General features: G+C 33.3%; 2 protein-coding genes across 7 annotated transcripts; both read left to right on the forward strand.

Moving 5' to 3' along the window:
• Positions 1–1589: 1589 nt before the first annotated feature.
• Positions 1590–9327, forward strand: LOC114177192 (Transmembrane Fragile-X-F-associated protein). Of its 2 annotated transcripts, none has more exons than XM_028062449.2 (14): positions 1590–2050; positions 3311–3401; positions 3635–3719; positions 3958–4042; positions 4375–4444; positions 5442–5532; positions 5721–5766; positions 5876–6122; positions 6200–6405; positions 7296–7370; positions 7945–8014; positions 8239–8319; positions 8782–8861; positions 8977–9327. In XM_028062449.2, the coding sequence occupies exons 1-14, from the start codon at positions 1935–1937 to the stop codon at positions 9053–9055; spliced, it is 1422 nt and encodes a 473-aa protein (XP_027918250.1). In that variant the 5' UTR covers positions 1590–1934; the 3' UTR covers positions 9056–9327. The 2 variants fall into 2 exon arrangements, with proteins under 2 accessions (XP_027918250.1, XP_027918251.1); XM_028062450.2 differs by having other exon boundaries at positions 1592–2050; positions 5442–5511.
• A 2130-nt stretch (positions 9328–11457) lies between these two features.
• On the forward strand, positions 11458–15813 carry LOC114178214 (uncharacterized). 5 transcript variants are annotated; one of them, XM_028063994.2, is made up of 7 exons: positions 11458–11556; positions 11634–11843; positions 12054–12129; positions 12225–13934; positions 14090–14282; positions 15061–15375; positions 15450–15813. In XM_028063994.2, the coding sequence occupies exons 4-6, from the start codon at positions 12337–12339 to the stop codon at positions 15217–15219; spliced, it is 1950 nt and encodes a 649-aa protein (XP_027919795.2). In that variant the 5' UTR covers positions 11458–11556; positions 11634–11843; positions 12054–12129; positions 12225–12336; the 3' UTR covers positions 15220–15375; positions 15450–15813. The 5 variants fall into 5 exon arrangements, with proteins under 5 accessions (XP_027919795.2, XP_027919798.2, XP_027919797.2 ...); XM_028063997.2 differs by lacking the exon at positions 11458–11556 and having other exon boundaries at positions 11563–11843; positions 14130–14282; XM_028063996.2 differs by lacking the exon at positions 11458–11556 and having other exon boundaries at positions 11565–11843; positions 15067–15375.
• The last annotated feature ends 1262 nt before the right edge of the window (positions 15814–17075 follow it).

Consider the following 17075-nt stretch of genomic DNA (forward strand, 5'->3'; position numbering starts at 1 on the left):
AAGAAAATTACAAGATATTTATGAGAATAAATGATTATATCTAATGTTATTTCACATTCTTTTCCCTATTTTAAGCCTTAGGATGAGTACATTCTTAAGTATTTATGACAACCGATTTACATATTACTTTAAATGGATTTGCTCAGATGATTTGAGGGAATTGTTGGATTGTATGTTTGAGGATGAAAATGTAAAAATGAAAGAAATTTGAAAAAAAATTATTAAAATTTGGGAATTATTTAATATATATGATAAATAAAAAAATATTTTAATAGATGTAAGATTACATCATATGATAAAATTAATAGAAAATAAAATTTAATTAATTTAAATTAATTTAAATTAAAATCTGGACAATATTTTTTAAAATACAAAAATTAATAGAATTAATTAATTATTATAAAAAAATAACAAAGAATGATCATTTTCATATTTAAAGATCCTCCTTCCCTTGAATCTATCATTACAAATTCACTCAAATCCCTTACAACAAATGAAGGGTCACTCCCTCACCAAAAGGAAATTCCTATTTCCATTCATGTTAGTTAGAGGGCATCTTTATTCGCCATTCCCACAATATAAAATAATAATAATATGTTATGTGTAAAGTAACTACAACAAAACTTAGAAGCCCCAAAAGAATAATAAAATAAAATACCTTTCTACAAAAAGAGTTGAAAAATATATTTTTTAAAATAAAAATAACACACAACATACAAAATTAAAAACTGAAACCATTTGAAACAGGGTGAACAAATTTCTATTCATTCCTCATCAATCATGGAAAAATTCCCTATTTCTATTGTTTTTTATGACAGTGATCTTAGAAGTATCTCAATAATGATTTTTAATGGATTAATTAAGAAAAAAAAGACAAGAAAGATGAACATCAGAAGGGAAGGTTGTGTGGGTCATGAAATTGTGACATTGTTGATATCATGGATTTTTTGTCTCATTTGGTCTCTTATTTTGCATCTCCAACCACTCTATCAGATATCATATGTGATCATGCTTCTGATGGATACTGTAGGAGCGCTTATGTCTTTTATGTCTTTTATTTGGTAATTATTAAAAATATAAGGTCAACAAACCCTAAACCTAAGCATTTATTATAATAATATACTTTGCTTAGCACGTGCTTGCGGATTCAGATCATCTATTACTTCACATTCCCATCATATTTTAACTTTCATTATAGAAAATATCTCTTATATTTTATCTAACATAATTGAAAAAAAATACAGGAAAGGTTATAATGTAAAAAAATCTGGTGAAGAGTCTAAAAATATCAGGAAACATGAATGGAGGAAAGGAAGCGGCGAAATGAAAAGAACATAGTGACAAAGAGTGGATTTGGCTTTATATCCATTAATTCTATTTAGTCATCATATAATATTAATGAACGTTTTTATTTTGAAATTTATTTAAATTAGGTAAATGTTATCCTAACATTACTGTTAAATGCTCTAAAACTAAAAACAACATTTTTTTCTATGTAGTTGATATGTGAAAACAAAAAATGAAATTAAAGTTAGCATAAAAAAATATATATTATATAAAGTATATAATTTGTGCAGACATAAGAAAAATTGTTATAATGAATTAATTATGTTGAAATGAAGATGAAGGTTTGCTTTCCTCTTTGAGATGACACCCTTGTAATCCTGACCCAAAGAAAGGTTTGGTTTTTCTTTTTCATCTTCCAACTTAGAAATTCAGCCCACTACTGACTGTGCCTCACTCACAAAATTCCTTTCATCGACGAACAAAGCTAGGGCTTTTTCGTTTCTTGTTGGGTTGTTGTGTCACCAAGTGCTTGCATAAATTCTGTGAGGGTTATTTGTTTTTTTGTGGTTTTGGGATTGAGATTTGGTTTCTGTGAGGTGTTTGTTCTAAGTTATCAATCGATCAAGAAAGGGAAGGAGGTTGGGAAGATGAGCTGGCGCAGGGTGTTGAACTCAGCACAGGCCCTGGCCGCGCACACCTTCCTGTTGTGCTTCACTCTCTTCCTCGTTCTCAAGCTTGATCACGATCTCTCTTGTTCTTGGTGGTTAGTTTTTCTCCCCTCACTCCTTAATTCTCTTCTACCCTCTCAATCCTTGCTTCAATTTTGATTTGCCTACTTTTTTTTATTATTATATTATTCTTATTATTGGTATTATTACTATTATTATGATTACTGGTATTATCATTGTTGTTGTTGTTATGATTACTGTTATGATGATTATTATTATTCCTTTGGAGATTTGGGTTTGGGACCTCATGAAATGCCTTGTCTGCTTTGTTTTCTGATAATTATTACTGGATTGTGGTTCTGCCTTCTGATGATTGACCTAAATTTTGCGTGGTTGAATTTTTTGTTAAGAATATAGGGTGGTAGTACTATTACTATTAACTGATTTTTGAAAAAGACGTGTTTCTATTCCTGGAAACACGTGCAGAGTACAGAGTGATAATGTTGGTGATTTTTCACATGGGAGGAAGTTCTGCAATTTTAAGTTTTTTTTTTTTTTTCCAGATCTTTTAACTATTGAATTTGTTTGCAAGAGTTATGCTTAGGATAAGACGCTGTAGAACCCATTTTTGTAATGGTATAATTGCTACCTGAGAGGTGGTGCTTGGGGGTTATTGGCAGTGTTAGTTTGTTCCCTTTCTCTATCTCTATTTTGGTGTAGGATGTGTTTGAGCCGGTAGAATGGAAATTGGAGATTGGGGTGAAGATGATTGTGAACTAAAGTAATGACCTAGAATGAAAATAAGTACTCTTCAGTATTGTGAAATAACAATTGGTAGACCAAGATAATCAGGGAGTGTGCAAGCTTCTGGTTCAATTGGAGTTGGGATGATGCCTGCGTGTTAGTTAGTAAGCTACGAAAATGAGTGCCTAACATATGAAAGTGGTGCCCACCTTTAGGTTGAGAGGTTAGAAAGACTCCATAGGTGGTGAACTGTAAAGTGGCTTCATATAATCAGGTTATGTTGTGCTTCAAAAAATTAATAGTATCTAGAAGTTATTATGGTATTCAATTAAAATGATTGTTTTGTAATACTAAAATTATTAAATGCAGTGTAAGGACATATTATGTTGTTGATTTGGTGCAAATCCATTAAAACTCATAATATTTTGTCAAAATTATAAATAAATAAAAAAAATGGTTAAGGTGTCCTGAAATGTATGCCATGGTGTGCTGGCAAGTTTATCAATATGGAAATTTTATGATCGTAATGATGTGTGGAAAGATGTGGTGTATATAAGGTTCTGAGAAGATGGTCACTGTTGATGACTGATTCACCTTTAATATACATACAGGGTAGTATTTTTACCTCTTTGGATGTTCCATGGTGTTGTGGCTCGAGGAAGGTTTTCATTACCTGCACCATCTGCTCCACGTAATCGAAATGTATGCCATCGTCATTCTTAACTGAAATTTAAGCCAGTTTCTATTTTCAGTTTTGAGCCATTTGACTTCGAAACCATGAATATGAGTATTATTCTTTTGCTATCAAGGATATAAACTCAAACTAAGGTGCTCCTTGTTTTCCTTTTCTTGTCTAACTAACTATTATACTTTTTTTTTTTCCATGACAATGTTGACATGACTAAATACGATACTGAATTTTTATATTGTGACAGTGGGCACCATGTCATGCCGTCGTTGCTACGCCGTTGCTTATTGCGTTTGAATTGCTCCTTTGTATATATCTTGAGAGCATATATGGTATGCTTTCATTGTTGCATACCTAGAATTTCCAATAATTTTCATATATTCAATAAATATTTATTTCAATTACAATTTGTTCATATGGTTAGCTTGGATTTCACAAGTTCTAACCATAAGAACGTGGGCATTTTGCCATCTGTAAATGAAAGAATTTTGTTGCAATAGAGGACTTAAATTTCTGTGGTGACCTTGATGCAAAATCTCCAATTATACTAACGTATTTGTTCTTACACAGATCTCGGCTATGCAGCAGTTGATCTAAAGATAGTGTTTCTTCCCTTACTAACATTTGAAATCATTATTCTCATTGACAATTTCAGGTAACTTCTTTTGAATAGCTCCAATAGACCATAGTTTATTTTTGGGTTGTTCTCTAATGTTAGAGTAATCAATGGTCACATGAATACTTTTCTGAATTTTTTACATCTGGTAGACCAGTTACTTAAGTGAATTTCTTTATCATATTTTACTTCTTTGGAATTTTTAAATCTTAATCATTAATGTGCACATTTGTGTTTGCTATGATGTGGTATGCTTTGTTCTGGAGAGATTAATGTGCACCCCTTCAGCATGATTCGTTCATTTTAGGATCTCATATTCATCAATTATTTATCTGTCATTTGTAACCAACTATGCTGTATTTTATGTGCAGGATGTGTAAGGCTCTGATGCCAGGGGATGAAGAAAACTTGAGTGACGAGGCAATATGGGAAACTCTTCCTGTAAGGATTTATATCAATTTTTTTGTTGAAAAAATAGGCATAAGCTGCAGTGTTTTCTTCTTCTGAATGACCAAAATATCAGTATATTTTTCATGTGCTTTGTTGGGTTCTCTAATATAACTAACTAATTAAAATATACAAATCAAAGGAACTTTAAGTTGTGTTTGAGCGGGGGAAGAAGAATACGAGAAATAGATAACTGAAAGGAGTTATATTTTTTGTAAAAAGAATTTTCAACAACTACTCTTGCTAAGCAATTTTTTTAATAAAAAAACAGATTTTTTTTTCAAAAAATAGGAAACACAAACTCTCCTACTTAATGGTGCTCAGGCCTTTGAGGTTCCTACTTAATGCTGCTCAAGTCTTCAACAACAGTTTTGTAACTGTCTATGTCATAAATTATGTGGGGGAAAGTGAAAAAGTATTTCTGATTTATTTAAGTATACATGCCACAGTAAAAATGCATAAGGAAAGGATTCAGGAAACAATGTGTGAAAGTTGCGGGTTTCCAAATTATCTTTTGAAGAGTTAAATTGTGGTGAATTTAGCATCAATTCCATCACCAATTAACCCTGTATCCACGCTCTTCCCTATTAATATTTGATTTTATTGTGCTGTGGAGAAACTGCTATTGCCTTTTTGAAAAAACTTCTTAATTGTAGTTGAGTGTTATAAATTGTTGCAGGTATCCTACTTTTTAGCACTCTAAATTGTTTAACAGAAAGGGTTATGTTTTGCATTAGTTTACATGTGTGGATATCTTTGTCATGCCACAAAAATTCATTGGATTACTCTAATTGGAACATGCACCAAATAGTTAAAGAATACTAAAATTAGGAAATCTTGTGATTGCAATTTATGCTCCAGTCAAGTTGAAATCTTGTAATGTTTGTTATGTCTCTTCAAGTATGATCTTTAACTATCTCTTTTATCATTAAAGTATTTTATAACTTGAAATTGCTAAAGCCTTGTTACGCTTTTGTTATTGTTTTGGCAGCACTTCTGGGTTGCAATTTCTATGGTGTTCTTCATTGCTGCTACAGTCTTCACACTCCTAAAACTGAGCGGTAACTATTTCCCCCCTAAATGTTAGTATGTACCAGCCCCCTTTCATTTATTCTTTATAAATTCTGTCATTATTCTTTTGGAATTTGTCTTATTCTGCCGTATAGTGTACAGTATGTTTTGTTATATTCTTCTTCAATACTTTCCCTTGCAATATGGACTTTAGTTATACAAATAAATAATATGGCTTCATTTTTCTTGTCTAATACAGGTGATGTAGGTGCTCTCGGCTGGTGGGACCTTTTTATTAACTTTGCGTAAGTTTCTTTTGTCTTTAGTGCTAACATGCATTTTGATAATTAAGCTTGTGTTTGTTGGAATGCTGCTGTGAAAGTTTTTAAGGTTTTATGATCTATTATTTTGCAGTATCGCCGAATGCTTTTCTTTCCTTGTATGTACAAAGTGGTCCAATCCTGTAATTCATAGAAATTCAAGAGAAGCCAGTAGTTCATCTTCAACTACTATTAGATATCTTGACTGGAACAGTGGTTTAGTAGTTTCTACAGATGAAAATCGACCACAGGGGAGAATCTGTAGCCTACAAGACATAGGGGGGCATTTCATGAAAGTACCAATTATTGTATTCCAGGTTCTTCTCTGTATGCATCTAGAGGTATATGACACAGAATTGTGTGCTTGGTCAGCCTTAGGAATATTGTTTTTGGAGATCTGAGATGTTTTTCATTTCAGGGAACACCTGCTTCTGCTGTAAATATACCACTTCCAGTTATTTTCTCTCCGCTTTTTGTACTTCAAGGAGCTGGAGTACTTTTATCTGCATCTAAATTAGCGGAGAAACTTGTGCTTCTCCTACGAAGTGGAGCTGCTGCAGGAATTTATTTTAGATTTTCTTCAAGAGTTCATGATTGCTTGGGGTTCTTGCATCATGGTTCCAGGTAATTGATTTTCTTTTATTGCTTGTTAGGGAAACTTTAGATTAAAATCTGTTGTTTGGTCTGACTTCATTTTTGTCATTCTGTTCCCCTGAGCTTTAATTCTGGCTCTTTCCGATTTATAACTAATCTTAACAATCAACGTATGAGTGGGACATGTGATATAAAATCCCTTTCCCCTGCGTTTTCTCAAATCAAATAAATCCTTGATTACCACGTTCTATTTATGAGCTATTTTCAGTTAAATTTGGATAAAAAAAGCTTAGTTACATGTTAAGAATACGAAATTCAAAGATAGAGTGATTCTTTAAGCACCTTGAGTCTAGGGGTGTGCAAAGTGATACCATAAAATTAGTTGTTAAGTACGACTGTCACCAGATAAGAACCACTTTAAACCATCTGTTATAACAATAAAAGGATAAAGCTACACTGCCGCTGGACGTGGTAGAAACAGTAAAAAATACATAAGATAGAGTAAAAATACTCTAATTAGTAGATAAAATATGGCATGCACTGAACCAATAGAAGCAACAGATTGTTCTACACTTCTTAATTTGGGACATTTTATGTGGAATTTGGTAAACTAGATGTTCTTATCGGTTGGTCACAGTTGAATGTATGCCTTTCATCTATTATTATTTTTACCACAATTAGATGCAAATCTAATATAAATTGGGGTCAAATATTTCATAAAGATGCTCTGGTTAATTCAGTGCACAAACCTCAAGGGAGTAATCTGAATACTTATCATTATTTTTACCTCTATTTTTATCGGAGGTAATACATCTAATTTGGGGTTAGTTTTTTAAAAGGGAAGTTGTGATCTTGTTGAATTACCATTTGCGTGTATTGTACTGGCACTGCATCTAAATTCTGAAAATTGATGCAATCAGATTGTTGGGTTGGTGGTCAATTGATGAAGGGAGTCGGGAAGAACAAGCACGAATATACCATGAGGGAGCATCTGGGTAAGCATCATTCATTTTATTACAAACCTTGGTGTGTACCATACCATCAAAGAATGTTATGTGTTGTCTCATACATAATCACTGCAATGTCTCTTGATAATTCATGTGCCTTGCTTGTGAATGTTTAATTTCAGAAAGGTGCGATTTTGGTCCTTCAAAGAGACGCACTTACCCATTTTCTCAATTTCCATTGAAGTATTCTTTTAATGGACAGAGTTGTTATTCTATTTTTTGAGTTCTGTCCTTCATTTTCAGGGTGCATGGAATTCTAATGTAAAAACCAAATTTTAAGAAATGAATCAATTAAGTTCTCAAGTGATTCTCTTAACATAAGATAATCAAATTGAGCTGATGTTTTATCTTTAAGTACCAAAATAGTAGGTTCCTGTTTTTTCTTATTCTTTTTCTGTTTGACATTTGAGCTTGTTTACAACACAAGTACTATATGAAGACATCCTTTTTACCTCTTCTCTCGTGAATTAAGATACGTTAAGCTATTTCCATTTTTTTGCTATACGTTAATCTCGTAGTTGTTTCTAATGATCTTTGTACATTTGGCTTCGTACTGAAACAGGTATAATACGTTCTGTGGTTATCCTCCTGAGATTGTTAAGAAAATGCCGAAAAAGGAACTCGCTGAGGAGGTGATGACAATTCTTATAATATAGATATAAATTTATAGTGAAGTATGTTCAGGTCTACACCACGTGTATAGATGAATATGACCTTGTGTAGTATGATTAAAATAATCTGCTTAGGTCTTACTTCCTTATGTTATGTTCGTTGCTCAATATTAGGCATACAAATTCTCAATAAGTCTGTAACTCTGATTTCCTTCAATAGGATGCTTATAGTTTTCGAATGACAGGTTTGGAGACTCCAGGCAGCTCTTGGAGAACAGACTGAAATTACAAAATTCAGCCAACAGGAGTATGAAAGACTTCAAAATGTAAATCGGCTAACCTTAAATGAGTAATATAGTTAGTGATGTGTCTATCCTGTGTATTTTCCAAAGTTCCTTATATGATGCATTTATGCATGGACCCTGTTCTGTTCTGACTTCTGATGTGTTAATCAATGTCTGTTAGTCTATTGGATTATTATGTTTACAGGCTATTCATAGCTCCCCTGTATTCAATAGACTAACAGACATTGATTAACAACATCTGCAGTGGAACTATAAATAGCCTGTGCATGTAATAATCCAATATACTGTCACTGCTATGTCATAAAAGTGAAGCAGCAATTACGTGGTTGTGTTAGTCGCATATTGTTTTGATTTGGTGACAAAAATTATCAATGAGTCCTAGCCCATTCAACTGGTTAAAAGGAAGTTTCCGATTGCTGTCATCACTGGCATGGTTAGATCAATTGAAATTTCATTTGACCAATTTTATGTTGTGTGCAACAGGAGAAAGTGTTGTGCAGGATTTGTTTTGAGGGAGAGATTAATGTTGTATTGCTCCCATGTAGGCATCGCGTCCTTTGCAGGTGAGATCAAATATGTGATGATCAATAAGGCCACTTAATGCATCATATTTTATTTTTGTACTATTTTCTTGGTCAAAATAGTTATGGCCTTATGCTTGATTTGCATGTATTGCAGCACTTGCTCAGAGAAGTGTAAGAAGTGCCCGATTTGCCGTGACTCTATTGCTGAGCGTTTGCCTGTATATGATGTTTAGATGTTAACTTGGTCCAGTTTTTTTTTTTTCGTTGTTAAGAGACCATAGCGAAAGGGGCTAGAGAAGATGTTTTAACAGAGTTTTGGCGATGATAATATTCGACGCCAACTTGTTCACTGTCTAATACAACATCAAAATGATAGGAAGAAGAATAGAGCATCCCACTTTTGAATTTGATTTGTTTTGCGTTCACTCCCTTCTGTAATTTGTATATATATACTCTCTAGCTTTTTACAGGCTTTACAAATGAGTGTGATGAGTGTTGAATTATAGTAGCTGAGCACCTATTCTTTCCTTTTCAATCATTTTCTAAGGTTAAATGCGTGCCTGAAAACGCTTGAAAATAGAGGTAATTTAATACCTATTATGAAACAATGTGTTGATATCTCGAAATGATTGTGAAACATGATGTTGAATTGTAATGATGTAGAAAAAGTTTTATATTTTGATCACCAATCTTCTTTTCTAGTTGTTTCAATCAGAAAAAACATTGAGAATCTTCCGGTTCTGTTTATCAGAACCAAAGTAAGTGTAGTTTGGATTTGTCTTCAATAAAAAACATTGAGAATCTTATATTGACTATTCGCATAATAGTAATTAAAGAATAAATATATTCACAATGAGACAAACTAAAAAATTAAAGCTAATAAAATATTTGAAAAGGAATATAACCATAATGTTAAATATACTTTTTAAGTATAAATTTTGAAGAAAAGTAATGTTTCTTATTAAATTAATTTCTCTAACCTCGTTATTTAGGTTTTATAAAAAAGTCTAAAAGGAGTATTGTTAGTATTTTTTTTTACCAGCAACCATGTTTCATTATCATAATTGTTTTTGCCAATAATTATTTAAAATCATTAAAGTTTAGTTTGGAGAAATTTCCCCATAAACGCTTTTAAAACAAAAGAAAACAAAGTTAATTGTTTCATAAATTAAAATTAATTTAGATATACACGAATTTGCGATAGTTATTCTTTCAGTTCATTCAAAATTTGATTTTTAATGCTATATAAGTTTATTTTTATTTTTATTTTCACTTTTAGAGGTACTTAAGGGTATTTGTTTTAAATTTGTCAGTGTTTAAAAATTTAACCCACAGGATCCCATGCAGTGACACCATTTATTTTCAGAGGCTCTTCTTGATATGTTATTTGAACAATTTCAACTTCTAGCTACCCATGGTCTTCGTTATTAACCAATTCCAATTTTTTATTTTCTGTAAAAAAGAAAAACTATAGTGTGCATATTAGAAGGCATTAGAACCAGTTGATTTTTATTTACTTTTATTAGAACCAGTTGATTTAGCTTATATTAGTTTAACTTTTCTACAAGTGTTTACAAGTGCTATACCATTACCATCTTGAATCAGCCATGAACATGTTGAGTCCAATACTCATTCCTCCACCAATTGTAAAAATACTTGGAGGTGCAGGAAGAAAGCCTCTTTTTATCATCTAAATAGACATACAAATACGGTTATTGCTTCCTGCACTCTACAATTACTAACTTACTAACTGCACCCTTATAATATTAGGAAAAGATTCAAAAAATTCTTCATTATTATACCACATCACACCAGCACTGTTACTATTTCCACCACCACCACAAGAAGAAGAAAAGAAAAAATGCAGAAAAAAAAATATTTCAAAAAGTTTTGCTTTGAGAAATTTTTTCTCGAACATATTTCACATATGAATATTTTAGAAAACTCATTCCAAAAAGCATTTTGAGTTTCAGAAAGATTTTTTTCGAAATTTCATTCCGAAAAATTTATTCCAAGACACATTTTATACGTTCCAGAAATTTTATTTCAGATCACATTTTGAAATTTTGTTCTGAAAATATTGTTTTAGAATTCTAGAAAGTTGTTCCGCAAAACTTACAAAATTTATATAATCTGAAAGTACTTTTCAAAAAGGTAAAATAGTCATTTCAAAAATTTGAGGTGTGTACAAAGAAATTGTGGGGTGCATAAAGAAATTGTTGGTTCAAATACCTATGTTAAGATGAATGTGATATTTAATTTTTCGCATGAATGTTCTTATTATTAGGTTTTCTTAAATCTTAGACGAGACTTTTTAACCGGAACAAATTTAAATTAGTAAATTATTTTTAAATCATTTTTCAAGTTAGATTTTTAGACATAAACGTGAGTGATTAATTTGTAGCAGTTTGAAATCATTAAAAATATAATGTGACAATTTTAAGGATTTCAAAAACTCTTAACAAAATTGCATATCCAAGAACTCGATTAAAAGAAAATACTAGACAAGAGAACTATTAGAAAAATGGAATGATTATAAGATTAATTGAATAATTTAACTCATTATTTCAGAGATACTGTTGTAACTTATAAATTATAAAAAGACATAGTAAAAACTTTTCAAATGATTATGTTGGTTCCGCATAAACAGGGAAACCTCTCCTCACAGCCCAACTTAATTTAATATTAAAACCATTTATTTGGATGAAGGGGCAGTAATTTCAATTTCAAATATGTACACAACTTGCAAACTATTTCCATTTATTTAACTACGAATGAAAAATTTGTTACAGATATGTCTTTTCTCTTCAGGAACTCATTATTGATTTGGATACCCATTGCCGTGAGCACAAAAAGTTGTTGAATTTGGAACCACAGTTACTGGGACCAAGTACGAGGCTTAAAGCTCCCAACTTTGTTTGATTTTCTGGGAGATTTTCGATCAATTTGGTTTTCTTTTGTTGCTGATCCAGATGGTTTCCTGCTAGGAACTGTGTCTTGGTTCCTGACTCCTATATTCAGGTACCCATTTGATGGATCTTGTTGAAATTGAAGTTGCGACATTCATACGATGATTTTGGTTACTAGCTTTGATTGCCGCGGAAATGAAGGGAACTATGTATAATTCTAGATCTTGCATAAGCTTTTGTTCTGAAAACTTGTTTGGTTCTTAGTCAAAGTAGCACAAGTAGTTGAGCATGGTTGTTTGAACTAGACTTACTGATTTTGCAGTGTTCCAGAGGAGAGCTTTCAAGTGTAATAGTTGCTATTTGCTATCTTTCTTTCTCTGTTTCTTCTATGCGATGAGGTACACTTTATCCTTCTTCTTTGTTGTTAGTGATTCCCCTAACAGAATCATATATATGAGCAAATTTAATACGTGTCTTTGTATTTGTTTCACAGGCTTATGAGTTATCTGTAAAGTTGAGTTGAACTTCTTTGACCAATGAAGATGCTGCTGGTTTTCTAGCATATTGATCAATGAAAGTATGCATTATTAGTGTTTTTATCGGATATGAGTAGGTCTCCTTCCTTTAAAGTCAGAGAAGAACTTCTTCCCAGTCTTGATCCTGAGTCTTTACAGAGATGGATAGTTGGTTTTTGTGCTATAAGGTTTGATCTTGAACAAGGCCAGCTTGTAGAACTATGTTATCCTCCTGGCTGTCTTACGAATGATGAGGAACTGGAGATTGCATATAGTTCGTTTCCGGATTCCATTTCCCAGCAGCAAAACCGCTCAAGCATTCATGATTCTATCTTCTTTTTCCGATTTCGTAGGCACCTCAAATCTCAATCCACTGAACTTGACAAGGACTTTTCTCCAAAATCCATAGATAAAAGTAATGTTGGTGAAGAATTATCCAGTACAAGCAGTGCTGATGTTTCTAAATACATGTATGGTTTTGTCTTTAATAGACAGATACATGATGAGAGGCTAAAGCGAGGAGGGGAGCAGAAGTCTGTGGTCGTTTTGTCCCACAGTCCTTATTCAAGTGTGTTTAGACCTTTATTACAGATTATAGGTCCCTTATATTTTGACATTGGTAAGGTAGCACTGGAGCATATTGCAGCTTATGTTTCAGCATGGCCTGCTCCTGTTCCTGGAAAGCTAATGGATCTTCCTATTGGGAATGAAACCCTTAAAGTGAACTTGCCACCTGTTCACTGCTTGCCCATGGAAAATGGATTATCTTTTGATGAGTCTGCTTCTCCTGTGGCACCTTTACTTCCTAGTAATCAGTCTATTCCACAGGGTCTTTTTCATGATGCAGACATTTTTGGTGCTTTCCGTGGCATTTTATTGCAGCTTTGGTTGTTATGGGAGTTGTTAGTCATTGGTGAACCAATTCTGATCATTGCACCAACCCCTTCCCAGTGTTGTGAGGCCGTTGCCAGTCTTGTGAGTTTGATTGCACCATTACTATGTAGTGTTGACTTCCGGCCTTATTTTACCATTCATGATCCTGAGTTTTCACACTTGAACTCAATCCGGGAAGGGGAAACCTTCCCTCCAATGGTTTTAGGGGTGACAAATCTTTTCTTCCTTAAGGCTCTTCGGAAAATCCCCCACATTGTTTCTGTTGGAAGTCTCCATACCAGTTCAAATAGGGTTGCCCTTTCAACTAGGTCTTCTGCTGGCAAAGTTTCTGGTAGACCTGATGGTGGGCTTCAGCAACTTTCCCTACAGAACCTACAGAAGTTTTCTCCTTCAAGTTTATTGAATGCAATTAAGCTGCGGAGAGATGGTCCTCTTTGTCTCATGACAGAACATAAGGAAGCCATTTGGTCTACATATTCTGCCATAACTAAGCCCGACACCTCTATTTTAAATAGGCTTGTAGATGCTGGCATGTCACCAAGAGTTGAGGAATCAATGTCAGTTGTTAACAATGAGATATTACGGCGACATTTCTTGGAGCTCACAACTAATTTTCTGGCCCCTTTTGGTCCATATTTTAGGATTATAGCTCCATTGGAAGGATCTTCTCCTTATGTTGATCCTCCTTCTTTGCCTCCATTTAGTGCTGATGAATTTCTTTCAAGTTTATCAACCAGAGGCCCAGGGAAGTTCATTTTGAAGAGAATGAAGTCTAACTGGCTCAACTTCTACAGGTAATGAATTTTATTTGCTATAGTTTTTTATATTAACTTTTGCTACCTACCTCTCAGTATTGTATTTTACAGAGCGATCTTCCTCTAGAATTTTAGTTCCTCAGACTTCACTTATTAGAATTTTGGTCTATGGTTCGCATGAATGTTCTTATCAGGCGGTTCCTGAATGGACCCAACTTCATGCCTTGGTTTCAGAGGAGGCGTGCTGTAGCTGAACGGGAACAAGATAGATTGTGGAGGCATGCAAGAATGAAAACTGATATGCAACAGCTTGTATCTAAAATGTCTGAGTTAGAAATTGTGGATTCCTTCAACGTTATAGAGAAACTTCTACATAGAGAATTGCAGGTGGTAACCTACCCTCTTATGGTCCTCAAGTTTTTATTTTATGTCTTTTGGTACTTTCTCCACATGAATAGATGTCTACATTTATTTTAATTAGTGATTATTTTCATTTGCTAAGAAGTAAGTATCTAATCTAATGTATGATGTCACAATACAAGTTTTGGTAGTGTATTATTAGAACTTGAACCATTTTTCTACTAGCAACTTATTTGTAGTTTGGATCCAACGAGGTAAATGTTCAAATTGAATATACCAGGACCGGTTCTCGACACAGAAGTTATGAAAACTAAATATGTCTTATTTTATCTTGGAGATTGTTGGGAAACAATCATCCTCGAGAAAATATTATGCGTCAAATACTGTTGTCTTTAAAGTATGAGTTTGGAGTTCCACGTAATGTAAAAAAACTCATATTTGAGGGAGAGACTGTTAGAGTTTAAGTGTGAGTTTGGAGTCTAACATTTGTATAGAAACAGGCAAGTTGAACAAAATATTATGCGTCAAATACTTATTGTCTTTAAAGTTTTGGATTGAGTATGTTGCCAAATTCAGTTCTGTAGTTGACTTATTGACAAAGATCTCTCCTGAGTTTTCCTTCGAAGAACCCAATAAAACTTATCATTTGTTTCTTCATAGGTTAGGCACGCCATTGCTAAGCACAAGCCTCTAGCAGATTATTATTTATTGCATATTGTGATGCAGGATATTATTGTATGTGTAAAACATAGGATTGTTTAAGCTTACACAGTGCTTTTATTTCTCAATCAAATGCAATTATCAGCTGCAGCAACCTGGAAACGGAGGTATCAATTATACTGCAACTTGTGAGAAACTAATGAGAGATCTTCAAGCAGTTTTCAATGCGCTTACAAAAGATCTGCAACAAATCATGCTTTCAAATCCAGAAAGGGCATCCCTTCTGCAACGTATTGTGAATTGACAGTGCATCCCAGTGAACAAACTGGGGACATGTCTTCTGCATCGCCCAAGTTAATGGAAAAAGCATGAAACAAGTGGTCTTCTTATGGTCCTCAAAGACACCCTTGAAGTCATTTCCTCTGTCTGAGGGAACTTCTGTAACCTGACACATCAAGGGGTAAGATTTTTTTTTGCATGCAATTCGTTTCAATAGAACATGTTTGCTGATTATTATTTTTCTTCAATAAACAGTTGTGCGGTAACCGCAATTTGATTGATCAAATCCCCTTCAAGAAGCAGACATATGAAATTGGCTCTCAACAAACTGTGGAAATTGATTTATTTGAAACTTGCCAGGTTGTATGTTCGTTTTAGCCTTTGGTTATGATCTCTATTCCACAAGCTCTCTTCAATTCTAAAACTCTCAAATCTATGCAGTAGATTGTCTCTCAAGGAAAGATTCATTTACAGGGATTGTATCTTACACTGGCAGTTTCAAATTGCTATTTGCAAGTCCCTCTGCAACATCCATTTTCTTAGCAACAAAAATATTGATACAATGATATTAATAATACGGGGGCAAGTATAATGTGCAGAATTTATGTTTGATTAATCACTTCTGAGAGGCTTTGGAACTTTCAAAAGCTTATGAAGGTGGAATCTGTCTAACTCTCCCCCTTTGAAAATTTTAACCATTGGGTCATACTTAGACAGATTATCAAGTATAAACGGTTCAGATTATCAAGTAATATTAGATAAAATTAGAACAAGGACTGTGTAGCATAAAAAAACTGAGTTGAAGCTAGACTTGGAAGTTGATGACCTGTTTAATCTGATAGCACTTTTTCTGTTTTTAATGATTACAAATACTTGACTTTGTTTTTATTTTATACATCAAAAGATTGTCCAAAAAATAATGTGAACCAATCAGAGTTTTTAGTCCAGTATAGAGTGATTATGATGAGAATGGATTATTATGATCATTATTATAATCATAATTATCACAATGATTGTTCTGACATGTGTCAACCATTGCATCTACTTGTCATTTCAATGCTCGATTTGCTACATCCTATTGTAATTTTATGGCGTGACTAAGGATTAGGACTCTGATTCATATGTTGATGAAAAGAAAGATGAAGCTCAGTGGTACATGAAAGTTTTAGGATGTGGACACTTTGTCCATCAGTCAAGGTTGGTTGCACCGCATTTAGTTTATGCTTACCATTTCAGGGTCACTGGCTCCAACCAAAATCAAAACCATCCTACAACGCAACTCAGTGGAACCTACCATTTTTAGAGAGGGAATGGTGCTTCCAATAGAAGTAAAAAAATAATATGTTTACCTCAGTCCAAACAAAAAGTGAGTAAAAATCTAAATTTCAAACAGATACATACTATTTGACTCGACTAATTTTGTTTGTCCTACGGTTCATATTGTTAAAAGTCAATTTCATCTGTGATATCATGACTGTAATTAGTACAAGTTTTCATACACAGCACATATCCAGTAAGAATTTTCTCTATGGATAATACCCAGAATCAATTTCATATAGATATACCTACATCTATCTTATTTGAAGAAAAGAAGTAGAAGTTTGAACATGGGACCTAATAAATATACGCAAGACCAATCTTTTGGGACAGTATCATAGATAAGTGAGTTCTGCCTCAGGAAACAATGTGTGGTAGCAGTTTTATTTTACAAGAGAAGTGAGATACTTATATCATTAGTAAATGAGAAGTGAAGTAGTTATATGGTAACATCAGCATGTCTTAATCATAAGCAAATGTTTTGTTGCTGCTTGCCATAAAATTGTAGTCCTTTTAGACGTATCTGAAGGATGTCACTTCTGACTTACATACGCTAAAGGGAAA

Source organism: Vigna unguiculata, chromosome 3 (assembly GCF_037176805.1).
Source record: "Vigna unguiculata cultivar grain cowpea cultivar isolate G323 ecotype 2 chromosome 3, ASM3717680v1, whole genome shotgun sequence".
NCBI lineage: Eukaryota > Viridiplantae > Streptophyta > Magnoliopsida > Fabales > Fabaceae > Vigna > Vigna unguiculata.